The sequence below is a fragment of the Pleurodeles waltl genome, chromosome 1_1, assembly GCF_031143425.1.
Source record: "Pleurodeles waltl isolate 20211129_DDA chromosome 1_1, aPleWal1.hap1.20221129, whole genome shotgun sequence".
Lineage (NCBI taxonomy): Eukaryota > Metazoa > Chordata > Amphibia > Caudata > Salamandridae > Pleurodeles > Pleurodeles waltl.
In genome coordinates, this window is record NC_090436.1 from 138,418,332 (window position 1) to 138,437,773 (window position 19,442).

Here is a 19,442-nt window from a genome sequence, read left to right on the forward strand (position 1 = left end):
ACAGGTAGCTAATGTATCCACCAGAAAAGTCGTTACCGAAGGTAAGTAACTCGTTCTTCTGATGGATACAACTACCTGTGGATTCCTCACCTAATGAATAGAGTCCCAAAGCAGTACCACGCCCGGCGGTGGGTGCCTAAATGGTCAAACCAAGAAATCCTGCAGCACTGACCGTGCAAAATGGCCGTCCCTTCTAACCTCAGAATCCAAACAGTAATGTTTTGCAAAAGTGTGAAGGGACGACCAAGTTGCGGCCTTGCAGATGTCGACCACAGGAACACCTCTGGCCAAGGCCGAAGTGGCCGACTTAGCTCTGGTGGAATGAGCTCTAATGCCCTCAGGAGGATCCTTCTTTGCCAAAGAGTAACAGATTTTAATGCAAAGAACTGGATAGTGTTCTCTTGTGGACTGCCTTTCCTCTCCTCTTGCCCACGTATCCAATAAACAGCTGATCCTCCAGCCTGAAATCCTTTGTTCTATCAATAAAAAAGCTCAACGCCCTCTTTGGGTCCAGACGGTGCAGTCTTTCTTCCTCTTTGGAAGGATGAGGCGGAGGATAGAACGTGGACAAAGTAATTGCCTGAGCCAAATGGAAAGGTGAAACAACCTTCGGGAGGAAAGCAGCCTTGGTCCTCAACACCACCTTATCCCCATAAAAAGTTGTATAAGGGGGCTTTACTGATAAGGCCTGCAACTCACTCACTCTCCTTGCTGATGTTATAGCTATCAGGAAGACTGTTTTTAAAACCAAATACCTTAAGGGGCAAGAATGCATAGGTTCAAAAGGGGACCCCCATAAGGAAAGTCAGGACCAAGGACAAATCCCATTGCGGCATAACGAATGGCTTTGGAGGATATTTATTTAGAAGACCTTTCAAGAATCTGATAACAATAGGGGATTTAAATAAAGATGGTTGGTCTGGAAGACATATGAAGGCTGACAAGGCCGACAAATAACCCTTAATGGTAGCCACTGCACAACCTTTCTGCGCTAGAGACAGTGCAAAAGACAAAACATGTGACAGATGAGCATGTAAGGGATCAATCTGTCTCTCTCCACACCACATAACAAATTTAGACCACCTATTAGCGTAGATAGATTTAGTGGAGTGTCGCCTGGCCGCTAAGATAACATCCACTACATCAGGCGGGAGAGAGAAGGAACTCAGGTTGCCCCGTTCAATCTCCAAGCATGTAGGTGCAGACTCTGGAGGTTGGGGTGTAAAACCTGCCCCTGCGACTGAGAGAGGAGGTCTGCCCTGAGAGGGAGACGGAGCGGAGGGCACAGTGAGAGTTGGAGAAGGTCGGAGTACCATACCCTCCTTGGCCAATCCGGAGCTATTAAGATGACTTGGGCCCGGTCTTGGCGAATTTTCCTCAACACTCGAGGAATCAAGGGTATGGGGGGAAACGCGTAAAGCAACTGGTCGCACCAGGTTATCTGAAACGCGTCCCCCACCGCTCCCTGCATCGGATCCTGGAGGCTGCAGAATAACAGGCAATGCGCGTTCTCCCGAGTGGCAAACAGATCTATCCGAGGAAACCCCCACATCTGGAAGATTAAACAGAATTGATCTGGATGGAGACGCCACTCGTGGTCTGCCGAGAATTGGCGACTGAGACTGTCCGCACGTACATTCAAGACCCCGGCCAGATGATTTGCCACCAAGCAAATCTGATGGTCCTTTGCCCAGGACCATAGCCGAAGAGCTTCTCTGCAGAGAAGGTACGACCCTACTCCTCCCTGTTTGTTTATGTACCACATCGTGGTAGTATTGTCCGTCAGGACCTGTACCGACTGACCACGAAGGGATGGGAGGAAGGCCTTGAGAGCCAGACGTACAGCCCGTAACTCCAACAGATTGATATGAAACACCTGTTCCTCTGGAGACCAAAGCCCTTTGATCTCCAGGTCCCCCAGATGAGCTCCCCATCCTAGGGTGGAAGCATCCGTTATGACCGTGGCCACTGGTGGCGACTGCGCGAACGGCTTCTCCTGTGAAAGATTGTTGCCCGCAATCCACCACTTCAATTCCACAGCAGCATCTCTGGAGATCTTGACAGTGCCTTCTAAATCTCCCTTGTGTTGAGACCACTGCCTTCGGAGGCACCACTGAAGAGCCCTCATGTGCCAGCGAGCATGCGTGACCAACAGAATGCAGGAGGCGAACAGACCGAGCAGACGAAGGACCTTGAGGACTGGAACTACCGCTCCATTTCGAAACATTGGAACCAATTCCTGAATATCTTGAATCCGCTGAGGCGGAGGAAAGGCTCGACTCAATGTCGTATCCAGTACTGCCCCTATGAACAGGAGGCGCTGAGAGGGCTCCAGGTGAGATTTGGGCACGTTCACCGAAAAGCCCAGGTCGAACAACAACTGGGTTGTTGACTGCAGATGATGCGACACAAGCTCCGGGGACTTGGCTTTGATCAACCAGTCGTCCAAGTAAGGGAATACTGCTATCCCCTTCCTTCTGAGCTCCGCCGCAACCACTGACATCACCTTTGTGAAGACTCGAGGTGCTGAAGTAAGACCAAACGGGAGGACCGCAAACTGATAGTGCCGCGACCCTACCACAAACCGGAGATACTTCCTGTGCGACTTGAGTATCGGGATATGAAAGTAAGCATCCTGCAAGTCGACAGACACCATCCAATCTTCCTTGTTCAACGCCAAAAGCACCTGTGCCAGGGTCAGCATCTTGAACTTTTCCTGTTTGAGGAACCAATTCAAGATCCTCAGATCCAGGATTGGTCTCAACTGACCATCCTTTTTGGGAATCAGGAAGTATCTTGAGTAACAACCTCGACCCTTTTCCTGCTCTGGGACCAACTCTACCGCGCCCTTTGAAAGGAGGACTTGAACCTCCTGTTCTAGCAACAGGAGGTGTTCTTCTGAACAATAAGATGGGAGGGGCGGGATGAGGGGCGGGAACTCCCGAAAGGGAAGGGCGTAGCCTTTCCCCACAATGCCGAGAACCCAAGTGTCCGTTGTGATAGACTTCCACTTGTGGAGAAAATGCTGTATTCTTCCCCCTACAGGAGAGGAGTGAGTGGGAAACGGTGGAAGCCTAAGGCTGCTTCCCCTGCTGCACCCCTCCAGAGGACGAGGAAGAGGCAGAGTGCTGTTGAGAGGCTCCTCTGGTACGGACCCCGCCCCTCCCCCTCCCTCTAAATGACCTATAAGGGAGGGAAGAGGTGGGTTGCTGGAACCTCCCCCGAAAGGAAGAGGAAGAAGAGCCACGCCCAAATCCCCGAAACCTCCTGAAAAATCTAGAAGAGGCAGAGGAAGAAGGAGCTTGCAGTCCTAACGATTTGGCTGTGGCTCTGCTCTCCTTAAATCGTTCCAAGGCCGAATCTGCCTTGGCTCCAAACAGTCTGTCCCCATCAAACGGGAGGTCCAGCAGGGTCGACTGCACATCCGCAGAGAACCCTGAGTTTCGGAGCCAGGCCTGTCTTCTTGCCACCACAGCCGTGCCCATCGCCCTGGCCACCGAGTCGGTCGTGTCCAGCCCAGACTGGATAATCTGGGTCGCGGCAGCCTGGGCGTCCGAGACCACATCCAAGAGACCCTGGGGGAGCTCCGTAAATGAAGACGAAATATCATCCATCAGAGCATGGATGTACCTCCCCAGAATGCACGTTGCGTTGGTGGCCTTCAACGCCAAACTGCATGACGAAAATATTTTCTTGGACTGCGCATCCAGTTTCTTGGAGTCTCTGTCTCCAGGCACCGTCGGGAAGGAACCAGGCGCTGACTTTGAGGAACAGGAGGCTTGCACCACCAAGCTCTCCGGCGTAGGGTGTCTAGAGAGAAAACCAGAGTCAGATGGTGCAGCTCGATACCTCCTGGCCACAGCCCTATGAACGGCCGAGGAAGACACCGGCTTCTTCCACACCTCCAACACCGGATCCAGCAAAGCCTCATTAAATGGCAATAGAGGCTCAGCTGCAGCAGAGGCCGGATGCAATACCTCTGTCAGCAAATTCTGCTTCGCCTCTGCCACCGGCAAAGGCAAGTCCAAAAAGCTCGCTGCCTTCCTCACCACAGCATGAAAGGAAGCAGCCTCCTCCGTATATTCCCCTGGAGATGAAAGGTCCCACTCAGGGGAAGTGTCCAGCCCACTGGCTGTATCCAGACCATGTAGTCCGTCTCCAGAGTCCTCAATCTCTCCCTCCTCTAAGACTCGCTGGTACTCCTGCTCTTCTAAAAGACGGAGAGCACGCCTCCTCGAATGAAGTCTCTCCTCGATACGCGGAGTCGACATGGCCTCCGCCGACGTCGAAGAACGGCGCCGATCTCCAGAAGCATCTGACGCCGCGTCCGGCGCCACAGGCAGCTTCGGCGCCGAGGCAGGAGCCGGAGGACGAGGTCTTGGAGCCGGAGGACGAGGTCTTGGAGCCGGAGGACCAACCGGAGTCACAGGGCAAAATCCTGACTTCGACGGAAGGGCAACCTCCGGGGCCGAAACATCCGAAGCCACCGGAGCGGCCACCGACGCCGGCACCGGCGCCGAGCCCACATTCCCAAAAGGGAGAAAGGGCATAAAGGGTGCCGGCCGAAGAGGCGCAGGATCACCCAACGAAAAGGCTAAGGGCCCCGAAGGACCAGCCGGAGCAGCTCCTGGAGCCATCTGCTGAAAGATGGTATACATCGCATTAAGAAACGCGGTGCTATCGGCTCCAGGAGTGGGAAAAGCCGGATACTGGGGTGCCTGGATCGAGGGCGACCCCGACGCCAGCCTCGACGTCTGCGACGCCGGAGAAAACACAAGAGGCTGCACCACCTCAATCACTGACGCCTGACCAGGCGAAGTCGGTGACGCCGGAGAGGGCAACGGCGTTGAAGGATGCGGCGTGACCGTGGGGCTGACCTCCCAAGTCTTCCGACGCCGAGCCGAAGGTGACCTCGAACGAGACTCCTTGCTGGAATGACGTCGTGAGTCTCTACGGCGCCGGGAGTCTCGATGACGCCGGTGAGACCTTGGCGAAGAAGACTTCTTATGATGTTTCTCCTTCTTCTTTGACTTTGCCATGAATAACTTGGCCTCACGCTCTTTGAGGGCCTTCGGATTCATGTGTTGACATGAATCGCAAGTCGAGACGTCGTGGTCGGAGCTCAAACACCATAGACAGTCGGAGTGAGGATCTGTAACTGACATCTTGCCCCCACACTCTCGACAGGGCTTGAAACCCGACTTCCTCTGAGACATTATTACCGCAGAGAAGACTACGCAGCAGACAATACACTGTAACCACGAAGGTAACAGTAGCTCCCTCGAAGATAACCGTTTCGAATGCACGGAAAAAAGGGAACTGTCATCGGCACGTCGGCGAGGACCTCTTATTGCCTGTATGACGTCAGGCGGCGTCGCGTGGGCTAGAGTGACGTCCTCGTCGACGTGCAGAGACTAGTAAGAAGATTTCCGTCGAATGCTGGCGCCATGGGAGTATTCATTAGGTGAGGAATCCACAGGTAGTTGTATCCATCAGAAATGGAGAGTTTTGGGGGGGGTGGAGGGGGGAAGGAAAATCACATGAAGGTTGTTTTATGGTTTAAATGATTGCAATGACAGCTGTTTGACCTATACCACAAGACGTGGCAATTATATTACTCAGCTATGTTTCAGAAAGTATAGGATTCCTAACAAACTAACTTGTGATGATACTGTTTAATAAATAAAATGAATTTAAAAAACTTGTTGAACATGTATTCCATGTGTTCTCAAGTGAGTTGCCACTACTGCCAAACACTTTGTGAATACTCTTGGCGGATTTAATTCCGAATCCGAGCACCTTGAATTGAAAATGTTCTCCGTTTACCATAAAGCCCAAGTATTTTTTTCTGCTTGTTGTTCATTTGAATATGGAAAAAAAACATCTTTTGGATCTATTGTTGCCATTAAATCTCCTTACTGCAATTGTTGTATGAACTCTTGTAGAGCTGTCATTTTGAATTTTGGAGTCTTTATAAATTAGTTTAGGAACTGAGATCTAAAAGTAGTTCCATTGGGTTGATCTTTTTGAGGGCACTCTTTCAATTGCTTTCTTTTGAAGTAGTAGTTGTACTTCCTGTAGCAATCAGAACGTCTCTTCTTTTATGTGGACCACCTTCTTTGGTCGTCTTTTTTGTGTGAATTTGATTAGCTCTATGCAATAGCCAAATTGTATAATGTTTAGTATCCATTTGTCTACTATAATTTTCTTCCACTTTTGCAAGAAATGCTTCATTCTCATTCCTACAGGTGTTGTGTGTGTGACGGAGTTCTCTTGAATAGTCTCATTTATTGATGTGTTGTAGCTCCTCTTTGTGACTGCGCTCTCCCTCTTGCTTGAAAGGGTTGACGTGGAGTAGATTGGAACTGCCACTGGCGAGTGACTTTGTGACAGACTCAAACTTTACATGCCCTGAGGGGATGTTGTTCCTTGAATACTCCCTCTCCCTACTGGTCTTTCTGTAGGAGTGGACCCTCTTCTTGGGTTAACAGTGAGCAGCAAGGCACCCGTAGATTTGGCAGCCTTATTAGCATTTCTTAACTGCTGCAAAGTATCATCCACCGCACTACCAAACAATTGTTCCCCATTAAAAAAAAGTGTTGGTGATGTTTGTTTGAACTTCACTTTTAAATCCGGACTCTTAGTCAAGTGTGTCTTCTTAGAGTACTTCCTGCTATCATCTGCCTGCTTCCTGAGTCTGCAGCATCTAGGTCTTATTTTAAGCAAGTGTTTTCTATATTTTTACCCTCTTCTGCAAGGGATACTGTCTTCTTGTGGGACTGCCCAGGGAGATACTTCACGAGCTCTGCCATCTCCTCCCAATGTTGATAGGCATATCTGTTCAAGAGTGCATTGGAGTTTGCAATGCGCCATTGTGTAGCCACTCCCCTTTCAAATTTTCTGCCCACCAAATACATTTTCTTGCTCTCCTTGCCTGGAGGAGGCTCCGATGTTGTTGGAATATTAGCTTTTTTCCTTGCTGTTGCAGCAATAATGGAGGCAGCTAATACAGTGCCTCTGATATAAGGTGGCTCTTTTGAGGAGTGCTTATATTTCATTTCATCCCTTGGTGTTCTAAAACGGCATGTTGCTTGTTCTTTAAAAGCCTCTCTCCCTTGATCCAGTATACTTGGCAGCATGGGGAAGTACTGGGTTTTGCATTGTGATCGCAGCAAAGTATTTAATAAAAAACAAGGTTCTGCCTTTATCTCCTCCAACTGTACATTGTATTTATCTACTGCTCTTTTAATAAGTTGGTTATACAACCCAATGTCATCAGGGAGTGAAGGCCTCAAGGAATAGGTGTCTATCCCCTCTGCTGGGGAGTCTGCTTTGAGATCCTGCCACTATGTCTCAAGGTACTCAGACCGTTCTGCGTCCTGGAACATGCCTTGAGATTTGATATTCTCTTCTTCCTCAAAGACTACATTTTGATCCTCCTCTTCCAGAGACTGAAGTGTTGCGGGTGGCTTAAGATCTTCGACGTAACGTGCCCGCCTCTGTTTGTTTTTTCCTCACCTTAAGCGATATCGGTTTAAACAACGCACAGGAGTCGCAGTCGCCCCTTAAGTGTTCCAGTTGGAGACAAAGGTTACACGCTTGAAGAGTATCTTTGTGAGATTCCTCCCCCCAATTTTTTTTTCTTTCGATGCTTAAAGAGCCCTCAGAAATGCTTCCAGATCCAACTGCGCAAAAAATCTGAAGATGGTGACCATGCACAGAAGCTTCGAGGGAGGGCGTATGACGTCATAAAGAGATGGACTAGAGACCAAATGGTGAGACCCGCGATGCCCAACCCCCCCCCCAAAAAAAGAAAATATGGCACATCTACTACTTTACAAGCAATTCTGGACACAACCACTAAAAATGGCAGAATAATACACAGCATGAGGGATCTAGAAAAGATTCATGTTGCAAAACTACAAGTACAGTATCATATGGTGGCACAAGGTAGTTTTACATCAAAATATTTAAAGATTATTGATAAATTAACATAGGAGGATCAGTATATTTCCAAATTTTGACTACACCAATTAAAATTCTGCACAATACCTGTATCCATACTCTGGTTAAGCTGCTGATCACTAGCTTCGCCATCTTCACTGATGTATCCAGGCGGTGGGGTCTCTAAAGATCCAACAACAGCAAAACAATTGTAAAAAAATGTATACTCAAGTAGGTCCTGCCTAGCAGATAAATCTATTGTTGTTCAGGTTAACTAAAGAATTTTAGGAAAATAATTGTTATTTACCTGTACTACTCTTTTTCCTTTGAGATCATCTCCACTACATTTACAGCATTAAATAGTCATGACCACGCAGGCGTTCCCCTTACATATAAAACATACTTAGAAAAATGATTTTTCTTTTGTTTGTTGAGCAATAGAACTCTCCCAGTCTAGGTAACAAATTATCCTGTTAGGAGTAGATGCTAATAATTTGACGGTATTTCCTCTAAAGTAGGGAGCTGAAGTCTCTGCGTGAACGAAAGTCAGCCTTGATAAGCTGATCCTGCAGTGTTGGTATACACGCTCATGTCCGCGTTCCAGAACTTCAGCCCGTTACTTTAGTGGTAAATTCAGTGGAATCATTAATGTCTACTCTAAACGGGATGACTTGTTTGCCATTTTACCAACATGAACCTTCCTACAGCCGGTCTGTATTGTTTCCACACTCCATTGTGCAACAGTTTATTTTGTAACAGGAGAACCCTTGGTTGATTTTCCATAAAAGACGAACAATTGGTTTCCTTTGCAGAACTATTCAAAACAATCAAGGACACCCCAAAAATACAACAGGCTGAAGTGGTACAGGGAAAAATATGTCAAACTATGGCAAAACCCACCTTCAGATCAGAGTTCCAAACACAACAGATTGAGGTGGGGGGGGGGGGCTCCTGTGAGGGGAGTCAAATTTGCATTTAAGGTGGCAGCCTTTGGAGGCTTGTCACCTTAGGAAGTCACCAGGTCATCCTGTATCCTGTGAGAGGAGGGTTGTTCTACCCTCTTCCCAGGAGGGCTTTTGCTCTGGGCCTCTTGAGAGCAGAACTGGTCCAGAACGGTGTCTCGGGTGGCACGCTGGCAGAAACTGGTCAGTGAGCACACCAGTGGCTGGTAGGGTTTCAGGGGGCACCTCTAAGGTGCCCTCTGAATGCATGTATGGGTGAATCCAACACTGACATCATTGTGGGTTCACCAATATGAGATGTTTGACCAGTATCCAGCACATGCATTTAAAAAGGCTTCCCTGGTCACTTACTATAGAAAGTGCCCCTTTTGGCATGGTCGCCCCCTACTTTTTGCCTGGTATCTGATGCTAACTTGACTGAGTGTGTGCTGTGATCCTGGTAACCAGGCTCCATCACCTGTGTTCTTTCCCTGAACTGTACCACTGCTTCCACAATTGCCACACAGCTAAGTACCAGTGGTAACAAGGGCTCTGTGGCAAGAAAGGGACTCTAAGGGCTTCAGCATGTAATATGCCACCCTAAGGGACTCCTCACTAAACATATGCGCACTGTCCCTGCAGATTGTGTGGGTTCGTGGAGAGAAAAACGTGAAGTTGACATGGCTTACCTCCCTGTGTGCCATGCCTACAAACCACTGCCTGTGGCATAGGCACGTCACCTCTCTATAAGGCCTTACAGCCCTAAGGCAGGTGCACTATACCACTGCTGAGGGCATAGCTGCATGAGCACTATGCCCCTACAGTGTCTAAGTCCATTCTTAGACATTGTAAGTGTAGTGTAGCCATATTGAGCCATATTGAGTACATTTGTCAGTACGAACTCCACAGCTCCAAGATGGCTTCACTGAATGCTGGTAAGTTTGGTATCAAACTTCTCAGCACAATAAACCCACACAGATGCCAGTATTGAATTTATTGTAAAATGCACACAGAGGGCATTTTAGATATGCCCCCTGAAATTCACCCAACTCTCTAGTGTGTGGGTGACCGGTCTATGCCAGCCTGCCACCACCAGACAAGTTTCTAACGCCAGGGGTTGAGACCCTTTGTGTTCTCAGGCATCAGGGACAAAGCCTTGAGGAAAAGCAACACTTGGCAGTGAGCCTCAAAGGCTGATGTCCTTTGTTATGATGACCCACAGGGCACTCCAGCCAGTGCAGATGCCCGCCCCCGGACCAAGCCCCACTTTTGGCGGCAGCCCCAGCTCAAACTGCCCCTAAGGTGCCCAGAGCTACGGTGACCCCCTCCTTGCAGAATCCTCCATCTTGTTTTGGAGTAAGATAGCCAATAGGGTTAAAAATGTTCCCCCATCCCCAAAGGGAGAGTGCAAAGGAAAATGTGTAGCCATCCTCAGGGTCATTAGCCATTAGCTACTGCCCTCAGACCCTAGTAAAATACCCCTAAATCGAGTATTTAAAGGTACCCCTGAACGTTAATCCTCAGATTCCAGGCAACCTTAAAGAAGAAGAACTGAAGAGACGCACCAGCAGAGAAGACCCCAGATGACAAATTACTTGGTCCTAGCCCTACCGACCTGTCTGCAGCTTCAAGACTCCTGCTTCAAAAAGACAATTCATTCTGCAGGACCAGCAATCTCTACAAACCCCCAGAGCACTGCCTGCCTCCTTAAGGACCAAGAACTCCAGAGAACAGCAGCCCTATCCACAAATAAACCTCCAACAAGGACTCAAGAGCCCTCCTGACTCGCAAGTCCTGCCCACTTTGCATCCAATGCCCACAGCCCGAGTCCAGGAGGCCCATTGGTCCAGAGATGGTCCTCAGGCGATTTCGACCTTGAGTCCACCCTGGGTTGACCCCTCCTGACCAACACGACACCTGCAGCCTAAATTCAGAGAGCTCCCCTGACCACAACTGTCCCCAGTGAAGATTCCTGATGCCTAAATATACCCCTGTAGCCTCTTGGCCTTAGAGCACCTAACTGACGGTCCATGGACGTTTAGTGGGATCTCTACTTACCTGTTCAGCCATCGGCCTTCTTAAGCTGCCTCCCTGGACCAAGCCTGTGTGACCCAGAATTCCTCACTAAAAAGCACTCGGTGTCCAATGCTGGGTTTGCACCCTGCGATCCAGGCCGCCCTGTACCTCTGACGGTGTTTGGTGCTGACCTGTCCTGCTCCCAAACCCCCTATCACCTGTCTATTCTAAACTCCAGAGGTCTGTGCCCTGAAGTTGCAGGTACTTACCTGCAATCAGTTTCCTTCTAAGTGCCCCCAGTCTCCATTGGTTTCCATTGTGCTCCCAACACCAACTTTGGCCTCTGCATCCGGCCCGCCCTGTGGTGTTGTCTTAAACCTTGCCCTGTAGACACCCTAACCCCTGAAGACTGGCACCATACGTTGAGTACCTGTAAACTGTAATGGTACTTTTCCGCCCCTAGGACTGCATTGCCTTTAATGATTTTTGCACTGTCAACTTTTGCTACTGAAAAGTATCCTTACCTGAAAACTGTTTTAACTGTGAATTGCAAAAAAGTGAATTTGATACTTAAAAGTGATACTTTCTTGAAACTGTACTTATCTGCAACAAAGATCCTTTTGGTTCGAGAAAGTAACAAACTATATATTTTTTATACATAAACATTGGACTGGAGTTTGTCATTGAGTGTGAACCTCATATCTTGACTATGTGTAAAACAAATGTTTAGCACTACCCTCTGATAAGCCTAATTGCTCACCCACACTACCACAAAAAGAGAGCATTAGTAGTATCTACTCTGGTCTCTGTAAAGCCTCTGAGGATCCACTGGACTCTGCACACTACAGCTTACTTGGGTATAGTATATACAGAGCCAGCTTCTTACAATTGACAAAAACATATCAGGGGCATATTTGCATGTGCAGATATGCCCTCACATGTAATATAATGCACTGTGCCTCGTGGTTTTAAGGTCTGCTTAAGGGGTGACTTACATATATTGCATGCAGTGTTAGGGGTCATGGCACACAGGATGTGCACCATGTCGTGTTTTCACTTTAGCCTGCACCAAGACACGTAGCCTGCAATGGCAGCTTGTCATGTGCTTGGTGAGGGGTCCCTTAGGGTGGCACAGTTCGTGCTGCAGTCCTTAGGGACCTTCTTTAGTATCCCCAGGCCATAGGTATAAAGGGTACCATTTAGTAGGGACTTACAAAGGGTGCTAAAGATTTTACCAATTGAGGAAACAACTGTGCAATTTTGTTAGAGATCTGGCACTGGGAGTCTGGTTAGCAGGAACCCAGTGCACTTTCAGTCAAAATCACAACAGATACCAGGGACAAAGTGAGGGATAACCATGTTAAAAAAGGCATTTTCCTCCAGGGAACTACAGAGAGGTCCGGTAATGTTGTGAACCGAGGATGACGGGCCTATTTTGGGACCACTAGTATTATTGTGAGAGATGTTTGGCTGAGTTTCCAAACCAGAAATGGAAGGAGGAGGAGAAAAGCCCTGACCAACTTATCCATAGTCTTTGCCCTTTGACAGTAGGTGTGGGAACCTGAAGAAGAAGTTTGGGTATTTTTCATTTTGCGCGGATGCAAAGAGATCTATTTGAGGGAACCCTCATCTGTGAGGAGGACTAGGGGGTGGAGTTCCCAATCATAAAGTTGTTGCTGCATCCTGCTGACGAGGTCTGTAAAATCGTGGTTTGTTAACGGAAGGTATTCCTCGAACGGGTGACTGTTGTGATGTAGAGCCCATCTCCAAATTGTCTGAGATAAGTGAGATAACTGTGGAGAACATACCCTCGCTCCTGTTTTTGTAAACACCAAATGGCTGTCATTGTCCATCCGGACTAGGACAACCTTGCCAATCAGGTGGGGCAGGAATGCTTTCAATGCTAAGTGAACAGCTTGAAGCTCTAGGTAGTTAAAGTGAAAACCCCAGTGTTTCGTATCCCAGAGACCCTGTACTATGAAATCCTTTAAGTGTGCACCCTATCCCATGAGTGAGGCGTCCACTGTGACAGTGGTGTGGGGAAAAGGGTCAAGTTATGTCCACCCTCCTAATACATTTTCAATGTTCCACCACTGCAGAGAGTGAAGAATGTGGCAGTCTATCAACATTAAATCTTCTAACTGATCCTTTGACATAGGCTACAGTCAAGCTAGTCATTCATGTAACAAATGCATGTGTAGCTGTGCATGGAGTACTATACCAATGCATGAGGTCATCCTACCTAGGAGACGAACGAGTGCCCTCGTTGTAAGTTGCTGAGGTGTCCAAAATTGGGTTAACAATGCTTGGAAACTGGATTTTTGCAGGATTGGGATAGGCAAATGCTATCTCTGTGTGTGAAGAATAATCCCCAGATACGGTTGAATTTGCAGAGGCTGAAGGAGAGATTTTGTGATATTGATGGTGAACCCTAAGTGATGGAACAGCTCTATTGTAATTGGAGTGTTTTGTTGACACTGTTGATGAGTGTTGGCTTTGATAAGCCAATCGTCCAGATATGGAATCAGTGAACTTTCTGTCTGTGTAGATGGGCTGCAACCATCGCTAGGCATTTGGTGAAACCAGAGGTCCAGTGAAAACCAGAGGTCCAGTAGTTACACAGAAAGGGAGGACTGAAGTGCTTGAAGCCAAAGGCTTTGGTCGGTGTTTCAGTGCAGAGCTGGAGGGCGGGGCATCTGAATCAGTTGCTTTCTGCCGGCCATGGTCGGAAGACAGTGGCGGACAGAGGGCTTCGGTATGCTGTTCCAGAGAGATCGAGGGTTTTTTGACATGATCAACATGGTGTTGAGGGGCAGGGAGTGTCGTACTCAAACTCTTGACTGGTAGAACCTCCATCTTCTACTCGAGAGCAGAGCGAACACTGCCCTTGATCGTTAACCCCTCTTGCTCCGCAGACAATAGCTTGTGGTGTTCTCCTTCAACATCTTGATGGGCTTAGAGGATACTGTAGGCATCTTCGGTCGTCTGCAACATTTAAAGACAATGTACTGGACAGCTGTGAAGGGTTTTCTTTGAGCAGAATTACAGCAGGCGTCGCAATCCACTTCCCTGCGCTCAGGCAACAAACAGATTACAGACAAGATGTTGATCGGGCCACAGATACACTGCATGGCAACATGGGCAGTATCGGAAGGGTGTCTGTTCCATCACCAGCATGCGTTCTCTAAAGAATGTGATGCAGACAAACTAAAGGCCTGAAGGGCGATGCCCTGAAGGAGCTGAGGTCAAAGCGAACAGACTGAGAGGTAGAGGAATAACTGGACACGCCAAACGGAAACCATACCGACGAGGTGGAAAATGTTTCACGACCTGAAAGGAGAACTGTGACGGTGTTGAAAAGGAGCAAGACATCCAAACCCAATGGGGGAAAGAAAACAATCTAGCAATGGAGTCGATGCCCATGATCACCAAGAGGAGGAGTAACTACCTCATGATTCGAAAGACTTCTTCGAAGAAAACCAACTTGAATACATCCGGACCCAACACTAGATGCAGGAGTATGCAAAACATGTGCATCTACAGCCACACATGCCTCAAACTCAATTTTCCAAAGCATTTCAAAAGTCATAAGTGAGTCATGAAAGTATAGCATTTTGTTTAAGATTTCTAAACAGTAAAAAATATCTTGTCTTAACAAAGCATATGCTTAGTTGCAAGACTTACTGTTTACAATTCAGTGTGCTTACAACCTTTCCACAGTATACAATTTGTCAATTTGTGGTTTTCGTAGTCACTCATCTGCAGTCTTTCGATTGCTTAGCTCCCACAGACTTCTCTTACTTTCTTGTATTAGCTCGTCCCTGGAGCATGGACGAAGAACATGTTCTTCATCATCTTTTTGCAATGCACTATTCGCTTATTTATGCTTCTTTCATCCTATCGGCCATCTCTTTAGACTCTTCAGTTTCTTAAACCCACAACTCTTCTATATAACTGTATCCCACTCCAATCTTCTTCACTCTTCTCTACAGCACTCAACTCCATGCCACTCTTTGCCATGCTGAAACAGCAGCCAACCTGCTGTACAACATGGATAAAAGACACTGGTAAAACCAACACCTCTCATAGGGGATAACTACTGGCTTTTATGTCAAGCCGTATTGTTGCAAAAAAAAAAAAAAAAAAAAAACTGTTTACCAAGTACTCACGAAGGTGTAAAGCCTGTCTAGTGCTTATCATTGGCTGGTGTTGTCACTCATTCGTTTTCTTCTTATTTGATGGCTTGCGTTTGTCCCTCCCCTGGAGCATACCCCCTTTATTTCTATCTGCCCACTGCATACTTTTAGGGAACTACTCTCTTCTATGTGCTTAAGCATTCCACCAGACTGCACGAGTTTTCCACCTTTGAGTGATTCTGTCAACTACTCCTCCCCTGTGTTGCTCTCTCTAGCTTTCGGCTTCCTCGATGACTCTGCACTGCTCTCAAGTTTTTTTGCTTAAGCATTCTACAAGTTCATTTATTTTCCAGCTGTATTCTTTTCTCCACGCTCCTATTCTGTGATACTCTCTCTCACAGCTGTCTGCTTCTCCCCATGCACTGTGCTCTTGCCAGTGTGCTTCTTCCCCCCTCCCTGCACTCCCTGTTCTCATTCACCCATGTGCTTCTATGGTGTTCTCTGCCTGTTGTGCTTCTCCCCTTTCCCTCAGTATGTGACATTTTCCCTTCCTCCTCCACCCTGTCCTGTTACTACATACACCAACAGATATTTAACTGGCGCGTTCACACTTTTTTTTGTTTAATTGACCCACCAAAGTGACATTCACCATCTAGGATCAGTAAATTAAAAAAAATTAAAGATCCGGTATCCTTAAGCTGGAACAAGTATGCCAATAGGTCTTAAAAGAGAGACTTTGTCATTGCTTGTTTAATCTGATACTACAATGGCACAATACAACATTTTGAAAAGGCAACAAGTCTTAAAAGACTAAAACAGGTTTTAGTTTATAAGTAGCCATACAATCTGCAGTTTCCCTGAACTTAGGGTTTTTAAACCCACTCAATGTTTCACCACAATACACTTCATCACCCTCTGCCAGCATGGTACACTGTACGGTTATGCAGGCCTATCATAAACAAGAAATTTTACATTTTCTTTAAATGTTTTTAGCGATAGGGGGGTCATTCTTCTTTACTCTTTAGACAAGGACATTATGTTTGTATTTTAAAAACCAGGGACTTCTTTTTGATAACTACATTTTAAGGAGGAACATACCATGTTTTTAAAGACAAGGGTTCTCTTTAGGAACCAGGATGCGACACTATGCTTAAGAGTGTTGGTCTGATCATTAATTCGATCTCTGAATTCTGGTTAACCATCAAAACAAGGATCTCTTTATAGGAGACCTAATACAATGACGAGGAACACGTGTTAACCAGAAGATCAATCTTCTTTGATAACCTCATGGAAGCTTCAGCATAAAGCCTGAGCTGGAGAATGTTTAGGATAACATACCTGGTATATAATTGCTCTGTGGTTCGATTCCTGCTGGAAAGTTGGTATTTTCAGGAATGGAGTGAGTATAATCATCGAGGGGTGGTAGTTCAGTAAGTATCTCTGTATGTCGAGGTACCAAAACTGGAGGCAAAACTGTAAAGAAGAAAAATAAAAGGTCTTTAGAGAAAACACTAAATATTGAATACACAAAAATAAAGGAAACCGCCACACATTCATTTAAAATAAAGGAAAGTTCCGTACATTTATTCCAATAATCCACTTTATTATTCCTCCCAAAGAAACCTAAGTGATGTAAACTGTATGTACGAAAATGAAGAGAATATACAAACCAAGTTCAAATCATTAGCTACATTTTCTCCATATAATCCCATTTTAATCTTAAAGGCTCTGTTGATATATAAATGTGCTAATTTTATATGCAATGTTAACGTAAAAGGTAAAAAAATGTCAATGGAGTTTAAAATGGTCAGAATAGATCAAACTCGTACAATGTCTAGATTGTCACCCAACAGTATACTCATGGGAATGTCACGAGCAATAGTAGTTTACTGGGCCATCTTGAGTCCAGAATGGAGGGCAAGGTTACACACGAGTGGGTTGCTGGTGCTTATTGCTAGAATTACATTATGTTATTGGAAACAATGGTGGGAAAATGGAGGGTGTGTAATGCAGGCATTGTGACTGAGTTCCCATTGTACAGCATCTTAGGGAGAACAGGATGTTATTCCATGTCAGTGTTGCTTGGAGCCAAATGATTATTCTAATGTTTGCCTCACAGACCAATACATATTTTATTTTTTCTTATTGCTGGAATGTGGTGTATCTTATCCAGTTATGTAATTGTGACTGGTAATATTTGTTGAAATTAATAAAACAGATTTAAAAGAAAAAAATGGATCAAACTCGTAACAGTGGATTTCTATACTTGGAAAGGGGAGTACATAAGTGCAGTGTGGTGCTGGGCATGATTATGCCTACATCAGGTCCAGGAGTGCCAGGGCATTCCACACTGGGATGGGGGTGGTGGATTTGGAAGGCCAGAGCTCAGTGCTCCAGGATGGTTTGCATGTTCAGTTTATCATTTAGACAAATGTTTTGCCTCAAGAATCGTGCCCGCCAATGGTTTGGTTTGTATTCAGTGGCAGTAGATACCGATTTGATTTAGTATAATAAAAGTGGTTTAAAAAAATAGGTAGGACCATTTTATACAACATAAGTGCCTTTCAATTTCTAGATGTTAGACGATATATCTGTCCTCCTACCTGGAGTCTCCACTCGCTGGTAGTGATAGGGGTTCACACACACTTCATCTTTTTTAAGATTGAAGGCATATTCACAGTTTTCAATTGCTTTGAGTTCATGATGACTGTGAAGATCTGGCCAGCGCCAAAGACGACAATAAATTACATGTGGTAACCCTTTACGATGAGATACTTGAAGGCGCCCATCGAGTGACCTATTTCAGAGTTTAAAAAAAAGATTTAAAATAAAACAACTTTGTAGGATACTGACAACCCGGGAGCACACACAAGGTTTACTTTTCTTTTGTAAAATGAGTATAATAGTATAGGATTTATACTGCAACTGTCATCCAGATTGTGAAACACTGCCCAAAAACGGTTGGTTTTCTCAGTCTTGCTGCACACAGACAAGCATTCTACTGTCACCAACAGAACGCACCATACTGGGAAGTGGGAAAGACTCAATAGTGTGGATAAAAATAACCAATGGTAAGAACAAAAAAACAAAACAAAAAAAATAGCTTCCGGGATATTGAGGTGGGAGAAAGAGAAAGCAAAGCTTCTGGTAATTTATTTCGAGCTTTAAAAAAAACTAGTCTTGAAGAATGCTTTACTAAAGATCATGCAATTGATGCAAATGAAGATACAAGTTTGAAATGCAATTCACAAGCACTGGATGAAAAGGAAAACAAAGAAAAAAAAAAACACAGCACATGTAAGAAACTTAAAGTCACAAAAAACACCTTCTTCCTGTTATTTCACGTCTATCATCCCCTCCCAGCCTCTCAAGTTCCCTGGCAAACCAGCCAATCAGCACTCATCTTACAGGGTGAAACCAAATGGTAAGTGTATGAAGGAACATTCAAAATCCCCTAAAAAATGAGATATAATGGTCAGCAGTGTTTGTTTCTTGAATTTTTATGTCTGGCTAAACTGAACTTAACTTGAGACCCCTTTGCCCACAGACTGCAGGCGTATAAAAACAAATGCAGATTAATGGGCAGGGTGATATAAAAATTGTCAGAGAAACAACAGATGCTAAGCCAATTTGTTTCCAAGAAACAAAAAACAAACACCAATAACTTCACTGGAAGTTAGTTACTCAACATCCGTAACCTCAACACGATCTCTCCAAAACAAGAGAAAAAAAAAAGTCAATTAAAATGTTAGACATTTATAAAATGATAATTAAAAACTGAATACGCTATCTTAGCTAAATACCAAAAAATGTGTGAAACTGATATGACCAAGCTCATAAAGATCAGTGTTAAAAGTTATTTCATTGGTCAAAACATCAGCTGGCAAAAATGAAATGTCATTTATAAAACAGGCCAGCAAAGTAATTGGAATGCTGTGCCATATGCTTTATCACAAAATTATTTGTACCATCAATTACTGAAACAATCCCACTGAAAAACTTAAACCACCCATCCTCCCAGTAGAGCTCTAAGATGTGAGAGTGCAGAATATTCACCTGGTTTGTTCAGAGAAGCTGTAAAGGCCTGTTGTATCCCACTGATCTATGGTATTTGGTGTACTCAGTCCCCAAATTTCAGAGCAAGTGCTGTGCATAAATCGAAAAAACAAAAAAGTTGATGTGAACATGGATGCATGGTTGTTCAAAATACCATGATGTAAAACATGGAATGTACAGAATTCTTCCTTCACATAGAAGACAGAGCAGTTCTGCTGATGGTTTGATAATAAATTACATTGAATTTGTTCTATGTGAAGGATGCCAATAAAATGAAACACGTGACTCAAGAATAACTGTGATAATGTTTAGAAAACATAACACTTGGGATCTGCAAACTGCAACAATT

The 19,442-nt window shown here is 45.6% G+C and overlaps 1 protein-coding gene across 4 annotated transcripts in view; it reads right to left on the reverse strand.

Annotated features, from left to right (window-relative positions):
- The window catches only part of SMAD2 (SMAD family member 2), a 379,037-nt gene that overhangs the window by 219,073 nt on the left and 140,522 nt on the right, over positions 1–19,442 (reverse strand). For 3 of the 4 annotated variants that reach the window (XM_069219017.1, XM_069219021.1, XM_069219063.1), the window contains 4 exons: positions 19,094–19,183; positions 17,641–17,834; positions 16,376–16,510; positions 8,053–8,127 (listed from right to left, as the gene is read on the reverse strand). In XM_069219017.1, coding sequence (XP_069075118.1) covers positions 8,053–8,127; positions 16,376–16,510; positions 17,641–17,834; positions 19,094–19,183 — 494 coding nt within the window. The remainder of the gene's footprint in view (positions 1–8,052; positions 8,128–16,375; positions 16,511–17,640; positions 17,835–19,093; positions 19,184–19,442) is intronic. The other variant, XM_069219067.1, reaches the window with a different exon arrangement.